This window comes from Giraffa tippelskirchi, chromosome 7, assembly GCF_054371585.1.
Source record: "Giraffa tippelskirchi isolate mGirTip1 chromosome 7, T2T-mGirTip1v1.2.pri, whole genome shotgun sequence".
Classification (NCBI taxonomy): Eukaryota; Metazoa; Chordata; class Mammalia; order Artiodactyla; family Giraffidae; genus Giraffa; species Giraffa tippelskirchi.
Window position 1 is genome coordinate 131,137,185 of NC_137281.1, and position 25,285 is coordinate 131,162,469.

Sequence of the window (25,285 nt, forward strand, 5' to 3'; positions counted from 1 at the left end):
CACTGCTGAGTTTTTTCAAATTTGCTGACATACTGACTACAGCACTGTCACAGCATCATCTTTCAGGATTTGAAATAGCTCAGTTGGAATTCCATCACTTCCACTAGCTTTGTTCATAGTGATGCTTCCTAAGGCCCACTTGACTTCACATTCCAGGATGTCTGGCTCTAGGTGAGTGTGAGTGATCACACCATCGTGATTATCTGGGTCGTGAAGATCTATTTTGTACAGTTCTTCTGTGTATTCTTGCCACCTCTTCCTAATATCTTCTGCTTCTGTTAGGTCCATACCATTTTTGGCCTTTATCGAGCCCATCTTTGCATGAAATATTCCCTTGGTATCTCTAATTTTCTTGAAGAGATCTCTAGGCTTTCCCGTTCTATTGTTTTCTTCTATTTCTTTGCACTGATCACTGAGGAAGGCTTTCTTATCTCTCCTTGCTATTCTTTGGAACTCTGCATTCAAATGGGTATATCTTTCCTCTTCTCCTTTGCTTTTCACTTCTCTTCTTTTCCCAGCTATTTGTAAGGCCTCCTCCGACAGCCATTTTGCTTTTTTGCCTCTTTTTCTTGGGGATGGTCTTGATTCCTGTCTCCTGTACAATGTCATGAACCTCTGTCCACAGTTCATCAGGCACTCCGTCTATCAGATCTATTCTTTGGTGGAAGTTATCAAAGGCTTTATCACTATTGAGCCACCTAATTAACTGTTTGGAAATTTTTTAAATGCTTGGTCACTCCGAGAATGCAATCATCCGATTCTCATCTGATTTAGATTGTAAGGTAATGAAGGTAGTTGGCCCAATATTTTCAAGGTCTGATCATTAAACGTGATCACAGAATCACTCCAACCTCATTCTAAAAAACCATTCTAAAATGTTACATTTCTGGGGCTTCCCTGGCAGTCCAGTAGTTGAGACTCTGTGCTTCCAATGTAGAGGGCACAGCTTCGATCCCCAACTGAGGATGATTCCACATGCTGCATGGCATGGCCAAAAAAATTGCTAAATTGCTGCCCACAAGGAAAAAACGGTAGTTACTCGACACAATGTGGGTGTTAGCTAATGCTATGATGGTAATCATTTTGCAGTATCCAAATGTATCAAATAAGTATGCTGTACAAAATGTTATGTCAGCCATACTTCAATACTGCTGGAAAAAATAAAGCAAACCTTAGATTATGTTATCATATGGATAGCATGCTATCTACCTGAAGTCATGGTATAATTACTTCCTTACTGAAGGGTTTGTAGATGTAAAAACTATCTTGAGGTAAGTATAGTGAGAACCAGAGAAAGTTAAGATCACATGAAGTTCTATCTGTCATGTGATATTTAAACTTAATCTCAGTTATAAGCAGTATGGAAAACCCTTAGTACCTGATCAGTTATCATTTTTTCCACAAATCCAACTAACTCTGTTTAACCCACCCTTTCCCCTCCCCAAAACTGCTATCCAGGAGTTAAATAAGGGACTACTGTTTGGTTGGCAAAGTGCGATAGAGCATTCCCATCCCTCCTCCCAAATGTGCTGGATAGTTTCCGGTCCAGCATGGCAACCAACTGGAAGAAAAGCCCCTTTCAATCAATCAATCCGAAGCAAAATGAGATAGTGGAGTGGAAATGAGCCCTGCCAAGAACGGCTCGGGGGAGTTTCACAGGGAAGGACTGAGTGGGAGTTAGTGTTGCCAGTAAGGCTTCAGCGAGAGCCTGGGGGTGCATCCAGACAAAAAAAAGGAGAAAGCCGTCTGAGAAAAGAAGAATAATGGTAGAAAAATCCGGGGTCAGGAAACATCCAATGCATGTTCTAGTGACAGAGATTATAGCCCGACAAAGGCAGAGGTCCCAGATGAGGACGGAAGATAAGACTCCAGACAGATCCTGGAGGTCCTTGAATATATCCAGAGTATACAAAAGAGACAAATACACTTTTAAGAAATACTTCCTATCCCTGAACTATTGAATCCCTGAGTTACCTGATGTAAATCTCTGATTCCTTATTTTTACATTCAGTCTCTCCTTCACTTATGCTGCACTGTATTTTTACTTAACACCACCAGTCCTTTGAATTTCAAAAATAGCTCTGGCTTCCTGAGGCCCGCTGGAGAGGTTGGCAGTTCTTTTAGATCACACAGAACCTACTACTACAGTACTGAAGAGACCCAGCTGTGCAAAGATTAATATTTTAACAACCAAGACTGATTTCCCTTCCTCAACTCAAGAGCATCCCCAGGGAAGCTTTATGCAGAAGGGAGTTAGCTGCTTGCTCTGAACAGACAAAATCGTATACAGGGGTGGTTGTGGCTGCCACTGAGCTCTCCACTAACTCTAGTCTATGAGTTTTCCTCATTAGCGTTTGAGACTTAAGAGTTGATTTCTCATTCACTTTCCCCAAAGAAATAGTAGGAGAAGAAAAAGGGAATTTGCAGTGTCCCACAGCTGACTCAGGCAAAGGGAACACTGTGTGTGTGTGTGTGTGTGTGTGTGTGTGTGTGTGTGTGCGTGCGTGTGTGTGTGTGTGTGTGTGTGTGTGTGTTTTAATGATCTGAGTTCTTCTACCACTCTTGGAATTAATGAATTTCAAAGCCTCAATTCCAGTCTGCCTAAGATTCTTGGTGCAAAAGTCCTACATACAGCTGTGAAGAATCATTGTGTCAGTCAAAAAAAAAAAAATTTAGTGCAGCACACAGTCATCCCTGTCATCCATCCTTTCCACCTTCCAAAAGGCTTAACATTTCCTACGTTGAAGAAACATGAAAGTTTGACTGTAGCCATTATACGTAACTGCTCATCAGAAGTGTCATGAACACCAAACAAACAAAAAACCAGAATACATTACATTCTTTTCAGGTCAGAGTCTGGTTTTCTTCAGGTTTGGCCAGGTCTCTTTTTGATTTCTGGTTCATGACGGGTGTCCACTAAACACATCTCCAGGCAGGGCTAGAAGTGGGCAGCTGGAAGGAACTCTATTCATATCTATATCTTTAACCTATTTATAACCTACCTCACGCTCAAAAGAAGACTTATGGCTTCTAACAAACACCTAAAATATAACGGGATAAAAATAAATAAATGGAAAACTTAGGAAATAAATGTATGTAAAACCTAAAATCCTGAGTTTGTCAAATGTTTCACCTTGGGCATAGGGAAAGATTTTCTCCCTGCTTGCATGCCTGTGTGCTAAGTCACTTCAGCTGTGTCTGACTCTTTGGGACCCTATGAACTGTAGCCTGCCAGACTCCTCTGTCCAGGGGATTCTCCAGGCAAGAATACTGGAGTGGGTTGCCATGCCCTCCTCCAAGGGATCTTCCCAACCCAGGGATTGAACCTGCATTGCCTGCATTGGCAGCAGGGTTCTTTACCACTAGCACCACCTGGGAAGCCCCTTTCTCCCCTATAGGTCCCCAACTACTCCTAATCTGCAAGGAACTCAATAACTCAAATGGAAAAATCTATGAGGAAATGATATCTTGCACTTGGAAGGCATCCTGCTCTGCAGACCTAATATGCCATAAGCACTCTTTCTCCTGAGTAAGGAGAGGCAGAGATCACGATCTCTAATTCAAACTTTAGCACCAGTGCGTCTTGCCTAATGCGGAAAAAGGAGGTCTACATTCAAGTTCTGCTCCTCCTGTCTAGGAAAAATAATTTAGTTCTTTCCAAAGAAAGAGTGAATGGTATTACTCTCAAAGCCAGAAAACTGGGTAACCAACCATCTCAGGACAGGAAGGTGCCTATCCATGGAAACTCACATCTGGAGAGGCTCACTCATTTCAGATGCAGGAGTCAGGGTACAAAATGTCCACAGTCCAGATTTAGAAGTCTGTCACGTGACCATGGGCTTTCTGGGAAAATTAAACCATGGATATCGACTTTAAGTTTCATCTCTACGTGAGATTAAACACAGAAAAAAAGCTGTTTATGTTTTTGGTTTTTTTTAAGACACAGTAATTCAAGACCAAAAGATCATTACAAGCAAAGTGAATCTTTACTCCTGGGAATTCAATTCATAGAACACTTCTTAAAATCCTCTCTCTCTCTTCACAAACAGAAGCTGCCTCACCCCAAGAGAACAACCAGAAGACCCAGCCTAGGACAGCTGTGCTCTGGGGAGTAGGACCCAGGTATCAATAATTTCTGTCACTCTCCAGGTGATTCCAATGTGCAGCCAAGAGTGAGAACCACTGGTCCAGAGGCTTTAGTAAATCTGCCGCTCACACTGTGCTGGACTAAGGCGTTTTTCTTTCTCCTTCCATATATTTATATATTTAACCATGTTAGCCCAGCAACTTCCTCAGCAACCTCACAATCCCTAGCTTAACATGCTATATGCCAAAATGTACTGACATTTGTTGCTGTGAAAGATTGTTTGAAATCTCACACACTTCCCACTGTCTTTTACAGAGAATCTTTTTCTTGCTGCCACAGCCTATGTCGCACTATATTTAAGTTCGACCTTAGCTACACGTTAAGTATTTTAAAAGGACAAGAGGGATGATGAGGATAAGAAAGAGAAGAGCTGACACAGTTTAGGAAGGGTCTGACTTTCTCACAGACAAATGTTCAGTTTCTCTAAGGCCCAACCCCCACACCCTTTTTGCCAATTCAAAATACATTCTCTTTCACATTAAAATCATCTTAAGTTACCAGGTAATGAAACTGATAATAATAATATATAAATGATAACATCTTAATGTGGTTAATCTTAAAGGTAGTGCTAGTAGTAAAGAATCTGCCTGCCAATGCAAGAGACTCAGGTTTGATTCCTAGATCAAGAAGATCCCCTGGAGAAGGAAATGGCAACCCACTCCAGTATCCTTGCCTGGAAAATTCCATGGACAGAGGAACCTGGAGGGCTACAGTCGATGGGGTCACAAAGAGTTGGACAAGACTGAGCGACTGAGCACACACACCACATTCCAACGGAAGTAGCTCGGAGACTCATTATCCTATCCAGATAGTAGATCTGCATTTTACTAAGGCCTTCTCAAGACATATAATATTATTTCAGTCCAAAGGAAGACTCTTAATATTGAAGGGTAGACACCGTATTAACACAGGAAGGATGATATAAATTTGAGCTTGCACAAGCACTCCTTAAGTTACACCTCACAGACGGCTGCCCACCCAAAGAAACTGCTGGTTGTAAGTGATGATTCAGTGCCACCATGGTGGCATTGCTCAGCCACTGGCCTCACATCTATGGGACCACTCTCTGCCTCACTGCAGTTTATCTCTACATGTCAGCCTCTCTTTCCCTAAAATACAGCACACGCTTAGTAGGTGCTTTATAAACATCTGGTGAAAAACTAGAAACATGAATGCTCTTCATTTTTCTGCTTTCCACAAACATCCCTATACTGCTAATTGAATATTTACCATGTTTTTTAAAGATCTCCAGAGAAAAATATTCTACTTCCTCAATCAGGAACCCATTCCAATATTAGATGGAGGCTTTTGAAAAAAAAAAAAGTGAAGACAGCTATAATTCTGCACTTAACTAATTAATGGAATCGGGAAGGCTTATCTATTCAGAATGTCAACCAAACCATAAAGTGGCCCAAAATGGTCTCTTCTTGGAACAATACCATCCTCAGGCCCTCATCCAGAACTCATGAATACAAAACATATTTAGGGAACTTCCCTGGTGGTCCAGTGGTTAAGAATTCGTCTGCCAAGGCAGAGGACACGGGTTTGATCCCTGGTCCTGCCTGTCTTGCAGCAACTAAGCCCTGTGCACCGCAACTACTGAAGCCCACATGCCTAGATCCCTTGCTCTGCGACAACAGAAACCATCGCAGTGAGAAGTCCAAGCACTGAAACAAAGAGTAGCCCCTAGTTGCCACAACTAGAGAAGGCCCAAGTGCAGCAACGAAGACCCAGAACAATCAAAAATTAAAAAATATGTAAAACAAACAGACACAAAAACTCAATTTACAACTTTTTTAAAAAATTAGATAAATAAAAAAATATTTTAACATATTTAATATAAATATATTAATTTAATGAGATTGGTCATACGAGTCTTAGAAGAAACATGGATAAGAATCAGCCACAAGAGAAGTAAACAGAAAAACACAGAAATCATAGATGATAGGTATGGTGACTGACATGCAGCCTCATGGTTCCACCAGTCATGTGATCACATTCCACTTGCCAATGACCGTCTAGAAACTAGCATGTGACCTAATTTCAGCCAATCAAAAGTGAGTATTCTACTGGGGGATTCTTGGAAATGCTTCCTCTCTCCTGAGAAAGAAACACAATAAAAAGACAGTCTTCTTCTTTGAACAATGTCTTGTCTAGGTGTGACACCTGAAACTGCTTCAAGCCATTACAACTGTAAGGAGGCCAGCCTGGGGACAAAGTCAATATCCCAAAGGAGGACAGTGCAGTAAGATGGAAAAAAATGAGTCACCAATGGCAGCTGAGCTACTCAAGTCAACTGACCCAGAAGCTCTATCTCTGGACTTCTTGTTTTCAGAGAAAATACATTTCTTTACTCTTTAAGTCAATTTAAGGTTTCTGCTACCTGTAGCCAAAGGCATCCTAGCAGATATAGAATGCACAGAGTAAACAATCAACAGATATTAATTACATTGGAAATGTTTAAATGTCAAAATGGATATACTGACTCAACTTCGACCATATTGATTTTATAGTTTTAAAAGAATAATCATGTGATTTATTATTACAAAAGGATAAGAAGTACTGTGGGTCACAGTATCTGCTCTCTGTACAGGTTCTTACCAACAAATCTGAAAATGATCTTGTTAGATCAGAAAAGAAATTGATTCTGCATATGTAAATAAAGAACTTCCTCTATACTATAAGCATTTTACCAATCAATGCACCTCAGCCATAACATGGAACTTTCACTCCTGATTCTTTATCCTGACAGCCTACAGTTCAGTCCACAATCATACCTCCCAACAGCAAGATCAAGAAACTGGGCTCTTTCCCTCCAAAGCTTTAGAGGCAATGTGTATGTGACAACAGAAAACAGAAGTGCAAAGAATTAAGCCATGAATCTACTGCTTTGCCTTAGAAAGTAATCTAAGTTTTCTCCTCTTGTTCCTTCACAGAAAATGAAATGATAATCTATTCAAAGAGTGCATATTATTTTTAGCTAATTCCAACTACCCACTTCAATCTGTTCATTTTTAAAGGTGTCTATGGGTTTTAGCACTTGCTTTAGAATACCATTCATATTGTAAAATAGGATGTGATCATCTATAAATAAAACAACCCACTTAAAAGTAGAAATGAATAAGATGGTCAATTAAAGTAAAATTGTATTAAATTAGATTACTTTTTAGAGGCCTCCATCTTTGCATTTTTAGTGATTCATTAAGAAAAAACTATAGTTTAGTTTACAACACTCACACTCAGATGCAGCTGTGCTTTCTAAAATGAAGCTGCTTATGAAATACTTATTGACATCTGTATTTGTTTCCTATTTCTGCTATAACAAATTACCACTAAGTTAGGGGCTCAAAACAATACAAACTTATTATCTTATAGTTTTGCAGGTCAAAAGTCTAAAATGGGTCTTGAGGGACTAAAATCAAGGTGCCAGCAGGATTGTGTTCTTTCTAGAAGCTCAAGAAGAGAATTCATCTCTTTCCCTTTTCCAGCTTGTGGAGGCTGCCAGAATTCCTTGCTTCTGGCCACATCACTCTGACCTCTGCCTCTGTCATCACATCTACTTTTCTGACTCTGACCTGTCTGCTTCCTGCTTATAAGGATACTTGCAAACACAGTTTTATGACCTTCGCAGAAAATCCAGGATAACCATTCCATCTCAAGATCCTTAACCTAATCATCAGCGAAGCTTTTCGCCATGTAAGACAACATAATCATAGGTTGCAAAGATTAGGACATAACATATTTGAAAAAAGTGCAAGCGTTAGTCACTCAGTCGTGTCAGACCCTTTGTGACCCTGTAGACCGCAGCCCACCAGGCTCCTCTGTCCATGAAATTCTCCAGGCAAGAATACTGGAGTGGGTAGTCTTTCCCTTCTCCAGAGGTCCTCCCAACCCAGGGATCAATCCTGGTGTCTCGCTTTGTGGGCAGATTCTTTACTGTCTGAGCCAATTGGGGAGCCATTATTCTTGGTACCACAAAATCCATCCATCCATCCCTCTTTATCATGTGATCTGAGAGCATTTGGGAAACTGTATCAATTAATACTGACCCAGAAGTTGTCAGTGGTTTTGAGTTACTAGTAAATACATACTCCTGTCCCTCCAAGAAAAAGATGGTGAGCTAATAAAATCCTAGACACAAGCACTACTAACCCAACCCAGTCTTCCCACAGTAGAAAACTGGAAGGACTTTAAAAATTTCTTCCTTGTTTTGGTTCCCATGAAAATTAGAATGCTAAAAACATGTTGGCAAATTGAATTTTTCAGGAAAAGAAGTGGCAGCAAAAGGTAAGAGACATCCAGGGAAATGGTAAATTTTATAAAAAGAAAAAATCTGATACAAAACAAAATGTCAGGACTTGGGAAAATCACTTTAAAAAAAAAAGACTGATTAATTGATTGATTTAGTCCATTTATTTTTTGGCTGTTGTGGGTCTTTGTTGCTGCACATGGGCTTTCTCTAGTAGCAGCAAGCCAGGGCATCTCTTTGTTGTGTTGTGAGGGTTTCTCATTGCAGTGGCTTCTCTTGTTGAGAAGCACAGGCTCCAGGCACAAAGGCTTCAGTAGTTGTAGCTCATGGGCTCAGTAGTTGTGGCACACAGGCTTAGTTGCTCCGAGGCATGTGGGATCTTCCCAGACCAGACATCAAACCACTTCCTTGCATGGCAAGGCAAATTCTTAACCACTGAACCACCAGGGAAGTCCAAAATCACTTTTTAAAGTGACAAATCACCTTAATGATAACAAATCACTAAATTGGTATTACTAATTTAAGAAACTTTAGCCATGCATGGAGGCTGAAATCAGGAGGCAGAACAAGGGGACAATTGGGCTATTCACCCTCCACCTCATGCCCTACACACCTTAAAATGTAACTGCTATTAACCAAAAACTGGGAAAAACCCAAATGTTCATCAACAGGTGATGAGATAAACAAGATGTAGCATATCCATACAGTTGAGTACTACACAGCTTTAAAACCAGAACAAATTAGGGACTTCCTTGGTGGTCCAGTGATTGAGAATCAGTCTTCCAAGGCAGGTTTGATCCCTGGGTGGGGAACTAAGATTCCACATGCCTCGGGGCAACTAAGTCTATGTGCATGCTGCAACTAGAGAAAATACACATCACAATGAAGAGCCCGCATGCTGCAACTACGACATGACGCTGCCAAATAAATATAACATTTTTTAAATTTTAAAAAGGGGGAACAAATTGTTGATACAGACAACAACATGGTTGAATCTCAAAATCATTATGCTAAGTGAGAGAAGCTAGACACATAAGGGTATGTGTTATATGATTCTATGTATATAAAATTCTAGAAAATGCAACCTAACCTGTAGTTATAAAAGTAGATCAGTGGTTACCTGGGATTGAGGACTGAGAGAGGGATGGACTGCATAGGACATGAGGAATAACTGGGGGGACAAAGGGGAAGTGATGGAAATTCTGCATTTTCAATGAGATGGAGGCTGTATGGATGTGTACAAGACTCGAATTGCATACTCTGAGTGCACTTTACTGTATATAGTTTATACCTCAATAAAGCTGATTTCTTAAAAATGTGGCTCCTTTTCAGTGGTAAATTTGTGTTGAGGAACATGGTAAGGCTAGAGCTCAAATGATCATGTTAGCCTTGAACTGTAGCCTCTACAAATCTTTCTAAGATTCACAGCTCCTCCAATTGCTTATCATTATCATAATGGTATGCCAACTTCCTAAGGGGCGGAAATTGGCTTCCTAGACCACAATCCAGAAATAGAAGCTGTATGATCTCCCTGCAGTACTTCTCCCTACAGAGAGGGTACAAAAACAACCCTCTCTCCAGGAATGGGGTACAGTCCCTGAATATTTACCCAATCCATATTTAAAAGACTGCTCAACTGTCCATGATCTTTTCATGCTATAAATCTACTACCTGAGGAGTCACTTGACGTGTAGATTTTTGTGTTTAACCTCTGTAATAAGTTACATTGGTATTTTGCATTTTATTTCATTCATTTTAACCAGTTGTGGAACAGGTGCATTTCAGGCCTATTCAGGCCTGAAGAGACCAAATATTGATTCACATGTCCCCAGGTCAGTGTTTGTGTTTGTTTTGTAATACTTTGATAATATTTTGATATACTTATGAGGTTTTAGCAGTTTCACTTGGTATATTTTTAAAGTAATTACTGCCCAATTACATGCCAAATTTGTTCAGAAAATAACTTAGTAAATATAGCATTGTATGCACATATACTAATACCGTCTGCCTGCCCAGTGGAAACACATCCTTTATCACCTCCTCTCTTTACCATAAGCACATTCCACAGGAAACCCCAGCTACATTTCAACTACAACCTTTATGCCAACCTAGAGGGTGATAAACCCAGAAAAACTTCTCAGTCCCAGACCTCTTCCCTGAATTCAAGACACAAAATCTAAGACCCTCCTGGACATCTCACAGGCTCCTCATTCAACATTCAACATGCCCAAAACTAGCTCATCTCCCTAAAATGCCAAGTTCACACTGTTCCCTCTATTCCCTCTCTTCATCAGAGGCATCACTCTCTACTTGTTCACCCAATCTAAAAACCTAGAAATCATCCTCAACTCTCCCTCTATTTTTCCTCAATCCCCCAAATCCGTTAGTACCTATGACAAAAGCTCTCAGGTTGACTCTTTTCCATTCATCCCACTTCCTCTGCTTTACTTCATGCCCTTTATGTCTCACATAGACATTTCACGGATCTCATAAGTGGCCTTTTTCTCTGTCCCCAATCTCATGCTCCTCCTCTCCTCCTCCACTGCACTATCACCAGAACAGTTTTCATAAAGGACAAGTGAAAACCTCTTGGCAGTCAAAGCTCTTCATGATGCATCCTTACTTACCTTTCCAGCTTTGTCTGCTGTCATATCTCCTAGAACTTCTTTTTACCCACTTAACAACATTCTTTGCCAGCCCATCTGTATTATGCCACGCTCTTTCATCCCTCCAATGCCTTTGTGTATGTTCTTTCTTTGGTCTCTTTTCCTTGCAAGCTATCTCCTATTTATATATCCTTCAGGTGACAGCTCTGAACTCTCCAAGCGACTCTAGATGGCCTCCTTCTACACATCTACTCTGCCCTCCTGTAACCTATTTTTATCATAGAATTCACCCACCCTGCACTGAAACCTTTACGAATGGGCTCTGCTCTAATCAAGAAAAAGCACTGCCTGTTTTTTTTGCTGTGTTTCCAACACCTTACAAAGGAACATAGTAGGGGTTCTGCTTTTTGGACAAATTAATTAACCACATCGAAAGGAGGACAGCTCACAAAAAACTATAAGGGAAGAGAAGATGACATTAAGGATCCTTACACATGTTCCCTTAGTTTTAGAGATTATGGAAAGAATTCCTTCTTAGACTGCAAACCTTTAAAGGTTTTACCAACTTCAGTTTGAGCTTTTAAAAAAGCAAGAGAGCTTGTTTTAAACTACTCAATCCTTCGATAAACAGACAATGCAATTTTTCCCCACTCCACACTCATTATAATGCACTTACCCTTTCTCACTGCTAATCTGAAAGGGTTTTCATGGGAGGAGAGGAGGACAATCTTTAAGAAATCATATGTAATAAGATTCTAAATTGAAAATTTCAACCAAGGCACCAAGATACACTAGTATGATATTCCAGAGCAAAGTCTGAGATCAATATCCAAATTTTCAATGAAATACTCCAAACACTGGTTATATGACTGTTAAATTAACCTCTGCTGCACTGAAGGTATCCACTGGCCTTTTAAAGACCAAGAGAGCTTCAGGGAGGAGATTTCTTTGGAGCAGAGGTCACTTCCCCTCAGGTCAAGAGAGTGAGGTCTCAAACAATCACCCAGAGCTAAACAGCATCTCTCCAGAAAAAAATTAAGAAGAGACAGAGGAACATCCTTGCTGACCAGAAGAGTGTCAAGGTTGGGGTCAGCCTGCCTCCAGGGACTCTCCCACCAAAAATCCAGGCCATGCCCAAGAGAGAATAAGCTTGGGGTTGTCTGGACACCAAGTGATAAAAAGAGATTGTATTTGATGATGGAATGCAACCACAAGAATGAGCAGAAATGTATTGGGATGGCTAAAAGCTCACCCAGAAGTGAAGGAAGAACTTCCCCAGGGAGGAAATTCTAAAAGGAGGGGATGACAAAATACATTTGCTTTCTGACTCCAGTCCATTCATGCCACTTTGGGCGGCTGACTGGTTACACACAATTCTGCCCCAGTTGGAAGTCCTCCCAGAGCCAACAGCTTTCCTCCAGCTGGGAAGGAACGATGGAACTCCTTCCAAAAATTAAGGTAACCGTGCTCTTTATAGGCAGATGGAGATTGGAACCTGGCTACTGAAGAGCATAAATATAAACATACTGAAGAAAGAAGTGAGAACTAGTTCCCAAATGAAACATCCATAAAAAGAAAATCCATTTTGCTCCATAATCAATGCCAGTGAAAGAAAGTTGTCACCTAAGAAAAGTAAGACGAGGGGAGGGAGGCAGGAGAGAAACACACATGACTCTTACCCAGGCCCTGATTCTGCTGTTCCCACTGGATGGCATCTGGCACCTGGAAGGTGACTCCTTCCAAAGAGACCACGTTTTCCTGCTCTAAGCCAGGTTCCTGAGACGTGATGCCAGGGAGTGTGAACCCAGGCAGCTCGGTGTCACCCAAGGTCTCGTCCAGGGAGTCGGCATCTTTGTCTTCCTCATCTTCTGCCTCATCTTCTTCCTCTTCATCTTCTTCCTCTTCATCCTCTTCATCTTCATCATCTTCTCCCTCTAGGAAAGAAGGAAGCAAAGGGGACGTGAAGAAATACAGGCAGTGCATACAAATGAATCTTTTGAAATGACCCAAACACAACAAAATAGACAGGACTGGCCTTTTAAAACATATTTTATCGTTAAAGTTGGGCAAGAAGAGCTTTGCGGGATTGCATGCCCACCCTATACCTACATTTTAAACTTTCAAAACCACATTTATGTCAGATAATTATCATGCATCATGTTTATTGGGAGTTAAAGTTCAGGTAATAGGGATTTTGTTAATGTCATATTTACATTTAAAAGGGTAGCAAACATTGTCTTCCTGTTTTCTGGAGATCATTACAGATCTGTCTGTTAGAAAGCTCACTGAAATACTAATAGAATTTACAAGAAGTGTTCCAGTCTCTTTTTATCTCATAATACTAAACAAGAGAATTCATTATGCTGACACCGCTTTCTCTCTGCTCTTCTTCCACATCAGTGAGCAGAATTCACAACAATGTTAACTGAGAGGTACACAAATCCGCTCCTGCATCTGTTCTTACAGAGGAGGGACCCAAGAAACGGGGAAACGTCATGTGAGCGTTCTCAATCCAATTCTACAGGGGATCAGGAAACAACACACTGATCAAGGACAATCAGAAGAGAAACATGTGAGAAAAAGTCACTATCATCACCATCATCCTAAGAGTTAAACACATAATGTGGCATCTGTGATGCTTCAAGAGGTGTAGGTTTAAGGAATATAAGACCCCCAATTTCATTTTATTTCATGAATGTTAATCTTCTAGGAATACTCTGAACCCCCATCCACATTATGAAGGCACCCCTGAAGCCCCCAATAAGGGCCCACAAAATCCACTGAAGGCCTTTTCCTTGGTCTCCCTCTTGGCTCTGAGCACAGTAATGTGGAATTCTCTTTGAAGGCTGAAGAGAAGACAGAGGATTAAAGCCACCTAAGAATTTGGAGACTCTCCTTCTTCCAGACAATTTTCTCCTTTTCAGCTATCATTTACAGATTTTCTTAACTTAAAAATGTTACTTCTAATTTTTTTCATTCTTATATATCCTTTAACTTCGTAGGATTTAATACCTGCCCCTATTCCAAAAATTAAACAAATATTTATCAAGCACCTAGTTTCAGGCACTAGGAATACCAAAATACCACAATAATGTCTCTGCCTTCACGGAGCTGATACGTCACTCAGGAGACATACAGCAAACAAAGAGATATATAAATAGATATGCAATATACTGCACTCTGATTAAAACCGGCAAGAAGACAGAAAATGCCAGGTGCTACTATTTTAGATGGCAAGATCAAGGAAAGTTTTTCTAATAAGGTAAAGTTTGAACAGAGATCATACCAAAGTAATGAATTCTTTTGTTTAATTTAGATCATTAAAGATTCCCAGCAGACGAGGACAGGGGGAACAGTAAACGCAAAGCCCTGAGGCATATGTCTGCTTACTGTGTTCAAAGAATGGCAAAGAAGATTGGGCTGAGAGGCAGTGAGCGACAGAGAGAATACATGAACAAGGAAATCAGGGGTAAGCAGAGGCCACATCTAAAGCAGATTTGTAAAGAATGACCGGCTGCAAGGTGGAGAACAGGTTATCTTAGAGCAAGAGACAAAGCAAGGAGACCCATAGGAGGCTATTGCAAAAATCCAGGGCATAGATGATGATGCTTCAGATGAGGGTGCAGTCCTGGAAAAAGAGAGAGGTGATCAGACCTGAGATGTAATTTGAAGGTAGAGTCCTGCTGATAATTACAATGTGGGATGTGAGAGATCTCACTTTACTAAAAATGAGAACTAAAGAGCCAAATCAAGAATTTTGTGTGAAATATATTAATTGGGTGATGCTTGTGTCTATGACAGCCAAATGGAAATGCTGGAAGTCTAAGGAAGGTCAAAGCTAGAAATAAAAACCTAGGAGTCATCAACTTATAAATTATATTTAAGGCCTTGACACTGACTGAGATCATCAAGAGAATGAGAGTGGATGAAAGGGAAGTGGGCCAGCCCAAGCCCTGGACAATCAAACATTTAGAGGTTGGCCAGCAGGGGGAGATCCAGCAAAGGAGACAGAGAAGTGACCACAGGAGAAAACCAAGACAAGAGAAGAAAACATTTCTGAGTAGGGGGCTGAGTAAGAAACTACGACTGTCCCTCTGGTTTAGACACTTGGGAAGTCATTCATGACCTTGACAAAAGTTGTATTCCTGGAATGGTAGGGACAAAAGTCAGACTGAGGTGCTTCCAAGGTAAATTGGGGAAAAGGAAGCAGATATAGGTAGAGAAAACACAAGAAATTTGGAGAAGAGAACAGGGACATTAGGGGATAGCTGGGGGAAGATATGGGGTCAAGGGTAGGTTCTGAAAGCAGAAACTATTAGAATTTGCCTGTAATTGATAAGTAAGATCTGGTAGAAAGGAGGGAATTGATGATTCAGGAGGGAAGAGCAGCAGGAGAAATGTCCTGAGAGATGAGGTATGACAGAAAGATGACACACATGGACTCTGGAGCCACTTAACTTATTATGGCTGAGTGGTTTCAGACAAATTACCGAGTTCTGGTGTGCCTCAGCTCCCTCATTGTAAAACTGGTATGAGTCCGACCACACAGGGCTGTTGTAAGGATTACATTAGTTAATATATCAGGTACTTAGAACTAAGCCTGGCACATACAGTCCACCATACATGATTGGCTTCCCTGCTATTACAGAGAAGGGAAGGAATACAGTGCATGGCCAGCTTGGACACATCCACCTCTGCAGGGGCACAGGTGCAGGCAGGTGGCTAGATTTGGTGGGGGGAGCATGTGAAAGCTGTCGTATTTCTTTCCTTGGTCAAATACAAAACTGGTGGATATGGTCAGATTGCCAGGCAACCCTATGAGTCCACGTGAGTCCATCTGTAATGTTATAAGTTTAAAGCAAAGCATACTAAGATGATTGTGTGCTTTTCTTCAGCCACATTACTGAATGGGTGGGTGGAGGAGTAGAGTAGGCAGAGACATTTAACCAGGGCCAAGTTTTGCTAGGAGAGCTCAACTAAGGAAGGAGCAGTAGACTGTGTGTGAAGAGAGTGATTATAAAGATGAACCAGAAAAGGATACAGACTCCCAATAATATGATGTGCAATTTCTGGGGATCTAACCTAAAGCATGATGACTATGATTAACAACACTGTATTATATACTTGAAAGTTATTAAGACAATAGATCTTAAATAGTATCACCAAACCAAAAAATGGCAATTACTTGAGGGGATGGAAGTGTAAACTAACCTTACTGCAGTAACAATTTTACAATATATATACATATATGTGTGTGTATCAAATCATCACCTCATACATATATATAAGTTTAAGAACTTACATATGTTATATGTCATTAATATCTCAATAAAGCTGGAGGGGAAAAAAGATGGGCTAGAGACTCCAGTTAAAGAGAAGCTGAGAAGGAAGGTAGATAGGAAAAAGTAAGAGTCACTAGATTATGGAGAAAACTATCAGGAATCATTAAGGCTTTACTGACCATCCTCCTGTAGACAGAAATTGGTGATGAGCTAAAAAGAAAATTTCTTTATTTTTAAACTTTGTAAAATCACTTTTAGTTACTTTTCCTCTCCACAAACCTAGAGGGTTGTTCTTGATAGGAAAATCATGACAATATGATTCTGACCCCCTGAGAATGCAAAGGCGAAGCCAGAGCTCTGAGCCCTCGATTTCCAGCTTTTATCACTGAACCATTGTCCTCTGACCACCACCAACCACCAAGGATAACTTATATTTGGTCCTCAATGTGTTCAGTTAGCTCCTCCTCTTCAAAATACAGAGCTAAAACAAATATCCTATATTAATGCATATATGTGGAATCTAGAAAAATGGTATAGATGGTATTATTTGCAAAGCGGAAACAGACACACAGAGAGGACATGATATCAAGTAGAAAGGGGTGGGTGGAATGAATTGGGAGACAGAGACTGATACATACATACACTATGGAAGTGTAGAGTGTTAGTCACACAGTCGTGTCCAACACTTTGTGACCCCATGTAATGTGGCCCACCAGGCTCCTCTGTCCATGGGATTTCTCAGGCAATAATACTGGAGAGGGTTGCCATTCCCTTCTCCAGGGGATGTTCCTGACCCAGGGATTGAACCTGGGTCTCCAGCATTCCAGGCAGGTTCTTTACCGTCTATGCCACCATGGAAGACAGCATATATACACTACATTGTATAAAATAGATAACTAATGAAAACCTACAATACAGCACAGAGAACTCTCCCCGGTGCTCTGTGTTGACCTAAATGGAAAGGAAATCCAAAAAAGACAGGATAAAGGTATACACATGGCTGATTCACTTTGCTATGCAGAAGGAACTGACATAGTAGTGCAAAGTAACTATACTCTAATTTAAAAATAGCCAGCTAACCAGAGCTGGTTAGCTCTTTTTTATTTTATCATTATTATCATTTTTTAATTGGAGTATAGTTCCTTCACACTGCTATGTCAGTTCCTGCTGTATAATCAAGTGAATCAGCCATACATATACATGCATGTGTACTAAATCGCTTCAGTCACGTCTGACTCTTTGCGACCCTATGGACTGCAGCCCGTTAAGACCCTCTGTCTGTAGGATTCTCCAGGCAAGAAAACAGGAGTGGGTTGCCATGCCCATCTCCAGGGGATCTTCCCAATCCAGGGATCAAACCTACATCTCTTATGTCTCCTGCATTGTCAAGCAAGTTCTTGATCACTAGAGCCACCTGGGAAGCCCATGTTGTTGTTCAGTTGCTCAGTCATGTCCGACTCTTTGTGAGCCCATGGAATGCTGCACACGAGGCTTCCCTGTCCTTCACTATCACACAGACTTTTCTCAAACTCATGTCCATTGAGTTGGTGATGCCATACAACCATCTCATTCTCTGTCTTCTCCTCTTCTTTTCTTGCCCTCAGTCTTTCCCAGAATCAGGGTCTTTTCCAATGAGTTGGCTCTTTGCATCAGGGGCCAAACTATTGGAGCTTCAACTTCAGCATCAGTCCTTCCAATGAATATTCAGGGTTGATTTCCTCTAGGATTGACTGGTTTGATCTCCGTGCTTCCAAGGGACTTTCAAAAGTCTTCTCCAGCACCACAATTCAAAAGCATCACTTCTTCAGCCCTCAGCCTTCTTTATGGTCCAACTATCACATACGTACATGACTACTGGAAAAACCATAGCTTTGACTATAAGAACTTTTATCTGCAAAGTGATATCTCTGCTTTTAAATATACCATCTAGGTTTGTCATAGCTTCTCTTCCAAGGAGCAAGAGTCTTTTCATTTCATGGCTGCAGTCACTGCAGTGATTTTAGAGCCCAAGAAACTGAAGTCTGTCACTGTTTCCATTGTTTCCCCATCTATTTGCAATGAAGTGATGGGACCAGATGCCATGATCTTTATTTTTTGAATGTTGAGTTTTAAGCCAACTATTTCACTCTCCTCTTTCACTTTCATCAAGAGGCTCTCTAGTTCCTCTTCGCTCTCTGCCATTAGAGTGGTGTCATCTGCATATCTGAGGTTATTGATATTTCTCCTGGCAATCTTGATTCCAGCTTGTGCTTCATCCAGCCCACAATGTACTCTGCATATAACTTAAATAAGCAGGGTGACAATATACAGCTTTGACGTACTCCTTTCCCAATTTTGAAAAAGTCCATTGTTCCATATCCAGTTCTAACTGTTGCTTCTTGACCTGCGTACAAGTTTCTCAGGAGGCAGGTAAAATGGTCTGGTATTACCATCTCTTTGAGAATTTTCCAGTTTGTTGTGATCCACACAGTCAAAAGCTTTAGCATAGCCAATGAAGTAGAAGTAGACTTTTTCTGGAATTCTTTGGCTTTTTCTATGATCCAATGGATGTTGGCAATTTGATCTCTGGTTCCTCTGCCTTTTCTAAATCCAGCTTGTATATCTGGAAGTTCTTGGTTGACAGACTGTTGAAGCCTAGCTTGAAGGATTTTGAGCATTAACTTGCTAGCATGTGAAATGAGCACAACTGTATTTGAACATTCTTTGGCATTGCCCTTCTTTGGGGCTGCAATGAAAACTGACCTTTACCAGTCCACTGCTGAGTTTGCTGGCTACTGAGTGCACCACTTTCACAGCATCATCTTTAAGCATTTGAAACAGCTCAGCTGGAATTCCATCACCTCTACTAGCTTTGTTCATAGTAATGCTTCCTAAGGCCCACTTGACTTCATGCTCCAGGATTTCTGGTTCTAGGTGAGTGACCACACCATCATGGTTATCTGGGTCATTTATTTCAGTTCAGTTCAGTCGCTCAGTTGCAGCCCCATGGACTGCAACACATCAGGCCTCCCTGTCCATCACGAACTCCCAGAGTTTACTCAAATTCATGTCCACTGAGTCAGTGATGCCAGCCACCCATCTCATCCTCTGTCACTCCCTTCTCCTCCATCCTTCAATCTTTCCCAGCATCATGGTCTTTTCCAATGAGTCAGTTCTTCACATCAGGTGGCCAAAGGATTGGAGTTTCAGCTTCAACATCAGTCCTTCCAATGAATATCCAGGGCTGATTTCCTTCAAGATGGACTGGTTGGATATCCTTGCAGTTCAAGGGACTCTCAAGAGTCTTCTACAACACCACAGTTCAAAAGCATCAATTCTTCGGCACTCAGCTTTCTTCACAGTCCAACTCTCACATCCATACATGACTACTGAAAAAACCATAGCTTTGACTAGATGAACCTTTGTTGGCAAAGTAATGTCTCTGCTTTTTATTTTTTTATTTTTTAATAAATTTATTTATTTTAGTTGGGAGCTAATTACCTTACAATATTGTAGTAGTTTTGGCCATACATTGACATGAATCAGCCATGGGTTTACATGTGTTCCCCATCCTGAACTGTCTCTGCTTTTTAATATGCTGTCTAACTTGGTCATAACCTTTCTTCCAAGGAGTCTTTTAATTTCATGGCTGCAGTCACCATCTGCAGTTATTTTGGAGTCCAAAAAAATAAGGTCTATCACTGTTTCCATTGCTTCCCCATCTATTTTCCATGAAGTGATGGGACCAGATGCCATGATTTTAGTTTTCTGAATGTTGAGTTTTAAGCCAACTTTTTCACTCTCCTCTTTCACTTTCATCAAGAGGCTCTTTAGTTCTTCTTCACTTTCTGCCATAAGGGTGGTGTCATCTGCATAGGGATGCAGGTTAGGGAAAGGGAAAACCATTAGACCATTCAGGTGTGACCTAAATCAAATCCCTTATGATTATACAGTGGAAGTGACAAATAGATTTAAGGGAGTGGATCTGATAGACAGAGTGCCTGATGAACTATGGACAGAGGTTCGTGATATTGTACAGGAGACAGGAATCAAGACCGTCCTCAAGAAAAAGAAATGCAAAAAGGCAAAATGGTTGTCTGAGGAGGCCTTACAAATACTTGTGAAAAGAAGAAAAGCAAAAGGCAAAGGAGAAAAGGAAAGACATACCCATTTGAATGCAGAGTTCCAAAGAATAGCAAGGAGAGATAAGAAAGCCTTCCTCAGTGATCAATGCAACAAAATAGAGGAAAACAATAGAATGGGTAAGACTAGAGAGCTCTTCAAGAAAGTTAGAGATACCAAGGGAACATTTCATGCAAAGATGGGCACAATAAAGGACAGAAATGGTATGGACCTAACAGAAGCAGAAGATATTGAGAAGAGGTGGCAAGAATACACAGAAGAACTGTACAAAAAAGATCTTCACGACTCATATAATCACGATAGTGTGATCACTCAACTAGAGCCAGACATCCTGGAATGTGAAGTCAAGTAGGTCTTAGGAAGCATCACTACAAACAAAGCTAGTGGAGGTGATAGAATTTCAGTTGAGCTATTTCAAATCCTCAAAGATGATGCTGTGAAAGTGCTGCACTCAATATGCCAGCAAATCTGGAAAACTCAGCAGTGGCCACAGGACTGGAAAAGGTCAGTTTTCATTCCAATCCCAAAGAAAGGCAATGCCAAAGAATGCTCAAACTACCACACAATTGCACTCATCTCACACGCTAGTAAAGTAATGCTCAAAATTCTCCAAGCAAGGCTTCAACAGTACGTGAACCATGAACTTCCAGGTGTTCAAGCTGGATTTAGAAAAGGCAGAGGAAGCAGAGATCAAACTGCCAACATCTACTGGATCATCAAAAAAGCAAGAGAGTTCCATAAAATCATCTACTTCTGCTTTACTGACTATGCCAAAGCCTTTGACTGTGTGGATCACAACAAACTGTGGAAAATTCTTAAAGAGATAGGAATACCAGACCACCTGACCTGCCTCCTGAGAAATCTGTATGCAGGTCAGGAAGCAATAGTTAAAACTGGACATGGAACAACAGACTGGTTCCAAATGGGAAAAGGAGTATGTCAAGGCTGTATACTGTCACCATGTTTATTTAACTTATATGTAGAGTACATCATGAGAAACGCTGGGCTGGATGAAGCACAAGCTGGAATCAAGATTGCCAGGAGAAATATCAATAACTTCAGATCTGGGTTATTATGCCCACACATATACATATATCTCCTCTTTTTTGGATTTCCTTCCCATTTATGTATAGAGTTCTCTGCTATACAGTAGGTTTTTATTCGTTATCTAAAAAAAGAGCTAACTATATGATCCAAGGAGCTTCCCTGGTGACTCAGAGGATAAAGAATCTGCCTGCAATGTGAGAGACCCGAGTTCAATCCCTGAGTTGCAAAGATCCCCAAGAGAAGGGAATGGCTACCCGCTCGAGTATTCTGGCCTGGAGAATTCCATGGACAGAGGAGCCTGGTGGACCCCAGTCCACAGGGTCACAAAGAGTCGGGTATGACTAAGTGATTAACACTTTCACTTTCACACAAAAGAAATACCCACTTCTGGGTATATATCCAAAGGAAATGAAACCTTCAACCCAAAGATATCTCTGCACTTCCAAGTTCATAGCAGCATTATCCACAATAGCTACAGTATGGAAACAACCTAAGTGTCGGTCAATGGATGAATGGATAAAGATATAGTATATATTTATAAATATTTGTATATAGGGGATATTATTCATATTATGCAATTTATATTATACCTGCAGGTATGTATATATATATATATATATATGGAATATTATTTAAGCCTTCAAAAAAGAAGAAATCCCATCACTTGCAACATGGATAAACCTGGAGGACATTATGCTAAGTGAAATAAGTCAGAGAAAGACAAATACTACATGGTATCACTTATATGTGGAATTAAAAGTCTAATTCATAGAAACAAAGAATAGAAAAGTGATTGCCAGGGTCTATGAATGGAGGTAAAAATAGGAAGAATTGGTAAAAGGATACAAACTTTCAGTTATAAGATGAATAAAGTTTGAGGACCTAATGTATAATATGGTCACTACTGCTAATAACACCATATTGTACAACTGAAATTTTCTATGAGAGGAGAACTTAAAATGTTCTACCAAAAATTAAAAAGGTAGATATGTGAGATGATGAATGTGTTAATTAATCTGATGGTGGAAATTCTTTCACAATGTATGTGTATATCAAATCACCATGGTGTACACATTAATTATCCTACAGTTTGTCAATTATACATCAATAAAGCTGTGGGAGGAGGAACACAGAGCTATAAAAATAATGAAAGGGACCTCAAAAGTCATCTTCCTCCATCCTTTTTTATCCTGAAAAGAGAGCTGCATCTATGCAAATCTAGGCCACGGTTGCTGCCTTCACAACGCAATTTAGAGGACCTTGCTTAGGTCAAGGTATCTCAATCTCTCCCATACTCACCCACCCTGGTAAAGTCTTCCTTCTCTTCCCTCACCTGAAATGTCTGACATGAGATATCTAACTCCAAGTCAGACGATAAAACCGAGGAGCACTTTCTTCAGAAACACCAGATTGAGTAGTATACAGTTTTTACACCATCAGAAAAGGAAGGGCCCTGATTGATGTGTGGGATGAAAGAGAAAAGTCTTCTTCTTTTACCACCAACCCTGCCCTTCAACACAAAGAAGTTTATAAGGTTTCACTTTTAATACCTGAGGACATAGCAATAGAAAAGGAAGTGTCAGAGACTGTGTAGAGAAAAGAAGAGGAATACAAGTCTTACAGGAGTGAGAGTTCTCCTTCAGTTCAGTTCAGTTGCTCAGTTGTGTCTGACACTTTGAGACCCCATGGACTACAGCACACCAGGCCTCCCTGTCCATCACCAACTCCCAGAGTTTACTCAAACTCATGTCCATTGAGTCGGTGATGCCACCAAACCATCTCATCCTCTGTTGTCTCCTTCTCCTCCTGCCCTCAATCTTTCCCAGCATCGGGGTCTTTTCAAATGAGTCAGTTCTTTGCATCAGGTGGCCTAAGTATTGGAGTTTCAGCTTCAACATCAGTCCATCCAATGAATATTCAGGACTGATTTCCTTTAGGATGGAATGGATCTCCACTGGAGAAAAGAACGGCAAGCCACTTCAGTATTCTTGCCTTGAGAACCCCGTGAACCATATGAACAGTATGAGTTCTCCTTCAGTCTAGCCTTATTCCCTCGTTATCAATTTCTGCCAGGGAATTTTCTTATTTTTAGAAGGTTGCAATCATTCTGTGGCTGTTAAACATCTTTAGTGATATATCATCTGTACCCTGTCACAATTTCCAGTGGAATGTTGACTACTATTACAGATCAGTAACAAAAAGGTAGGATCACCTTTATAATATTAGCAAAATAATGTATTTTATAGCAGCTTGACCCAAAAAGGTGGGAAACTGTTGAAAAAAGGAAGGATAATCTTGTCCTCTGTTGTATCACCAATGACTAACCCAGTGCCTGGCAATAGTCACGACTCAGTATTTGTTGAATGAATGGATGGATGGGTGAATGCATAGTCAGTGAACTAGATCTATGTTTTTAACAACTGGCTGGATCTAAGGAAACACAGAGTAGCATTTAATAAGCAATGGATAACACATTCCTCCAAGTAATCCTGCAATAAGCACAAAGGCAACATATCAAATGAACAAGTACAAAATAACCCAGAGTTGTATGCATTCATCTTTCGCTCATAAAAACTGAAGACAAACTCATCTGTATTAAACTAGTCTTTCAAAAGATGCACCCAAGAGAAATAATGATGTCATGAACACTTCTGAAAACAAAGGACAACAAAATGAAATAAGCATTCATCAAACTGTGCCAGAAATAATAACAAAATCCCTGATTTAAAGAACTGAGACTAAATGAAGAACTCATACAAATAAAACTATCAGGTCTGGATTCTGTAATTTTGTTAAAATAAACCCCAAATTTTATTTTCCTTTATCTGAATCACAAAGAAGCATGTGGATCAACATAAAACACACACGCACAATTATTCTATCTAAAGGTAGCATCAAAAACGAAAAAAAAATAATGAACCTGTAGAAAAAAGCATTGCTCAGGGCTTCCCTAGTATCTCACTGGTAAAGAATCCGCCTGCCAGTGTAGGAGACGCAGGTTTGATCCCTCGTCTGGGAAGATCCTACATGCCGTGGAGCAGCTAAACCTGTGAGCAACCACTATTGATCCTGTGCTCTAGAGCCCAGGAGCCACAAGTAATGAAGTCTTCGAGCCCTAGAGCCCATGCTCCACAATAAGAGAAGCCACTGCAGTGAGAAGCCTGTGCAGGCATTATCCTCCAAATGTACATACTTGACTAAGCAGAGCAAGTTTTATAAATTCTGTATTACTTACAGTCTACTTTACTGGTGATATACTGCCTTGGGTGTTCAAATATCACAGCAGAGCCTCAAACGAGTTTGTGAAACCCCAAATTTTTTACTCTCTAGGTCAGGCCTCTTTTCTTTATTTATTGCAAACATTTATACCTATGGTTACCAAAGCTAAAAGTTTTCATTCCTTTCAGGGCCAGGGCCATGATTCCCCCAACAAAATCAATAGAAGATATTGGAGAAAGTTTGTCCTGTGGTCCTGGCCTGAGTAATCTGATTCTATTGCAAAGTCCAGTTGATATTTAATAAGCAGTTCCCACCAAAGATGCTCCATTTCTCTCATTCCATTTGTATCACAGTTTAGACAATTTTAGAGTTCCAGAAGATAGAGACACAGCTAGCATTTCCAGAGTATTACTAATGAGTCCAAGGGGAACACTTGGTTGAGAATTTGTCATCCCAATAATAGGAGTAGGAAGAACTCCACCAGTAACAATTGTTCCCCAACATGACCTGGCTATCCTTGACTTAGAGTAAGAATAGGCTCCTACTTGAAATTTCTGTCTCTTTGGAATTGCTGTTGTTAATTTTTCAGTTGCTAAGTCACATCCAACTCTTT

General features: G+C 40.5%; 1 protein-coding gene across 2 annotated transcripts in view; it reads right to left on the reverse strand.

Moving 5' to 3' along the window:
- ARMH4 (armadillo like helical domain containing 4) overlaps positions 1-25,285 on the reverse strand; it is a 138,504-nt gene that overhangs the window by 73,831 nt on the left and 39,388 nt on the right. For both annotated transcript variants that reach the window (XM_081509590.1, XM_081509588.1), the window contains exon 5: positions 12,682-12,936. In XM_081509590.1, the coding sequence (XP_081365716.1) occupies positions 12,682-12,936 (255 nt within the window). The remainder of the gene's footprint in view (positions 1-12,681; positions 12,937-25,285) is intronic.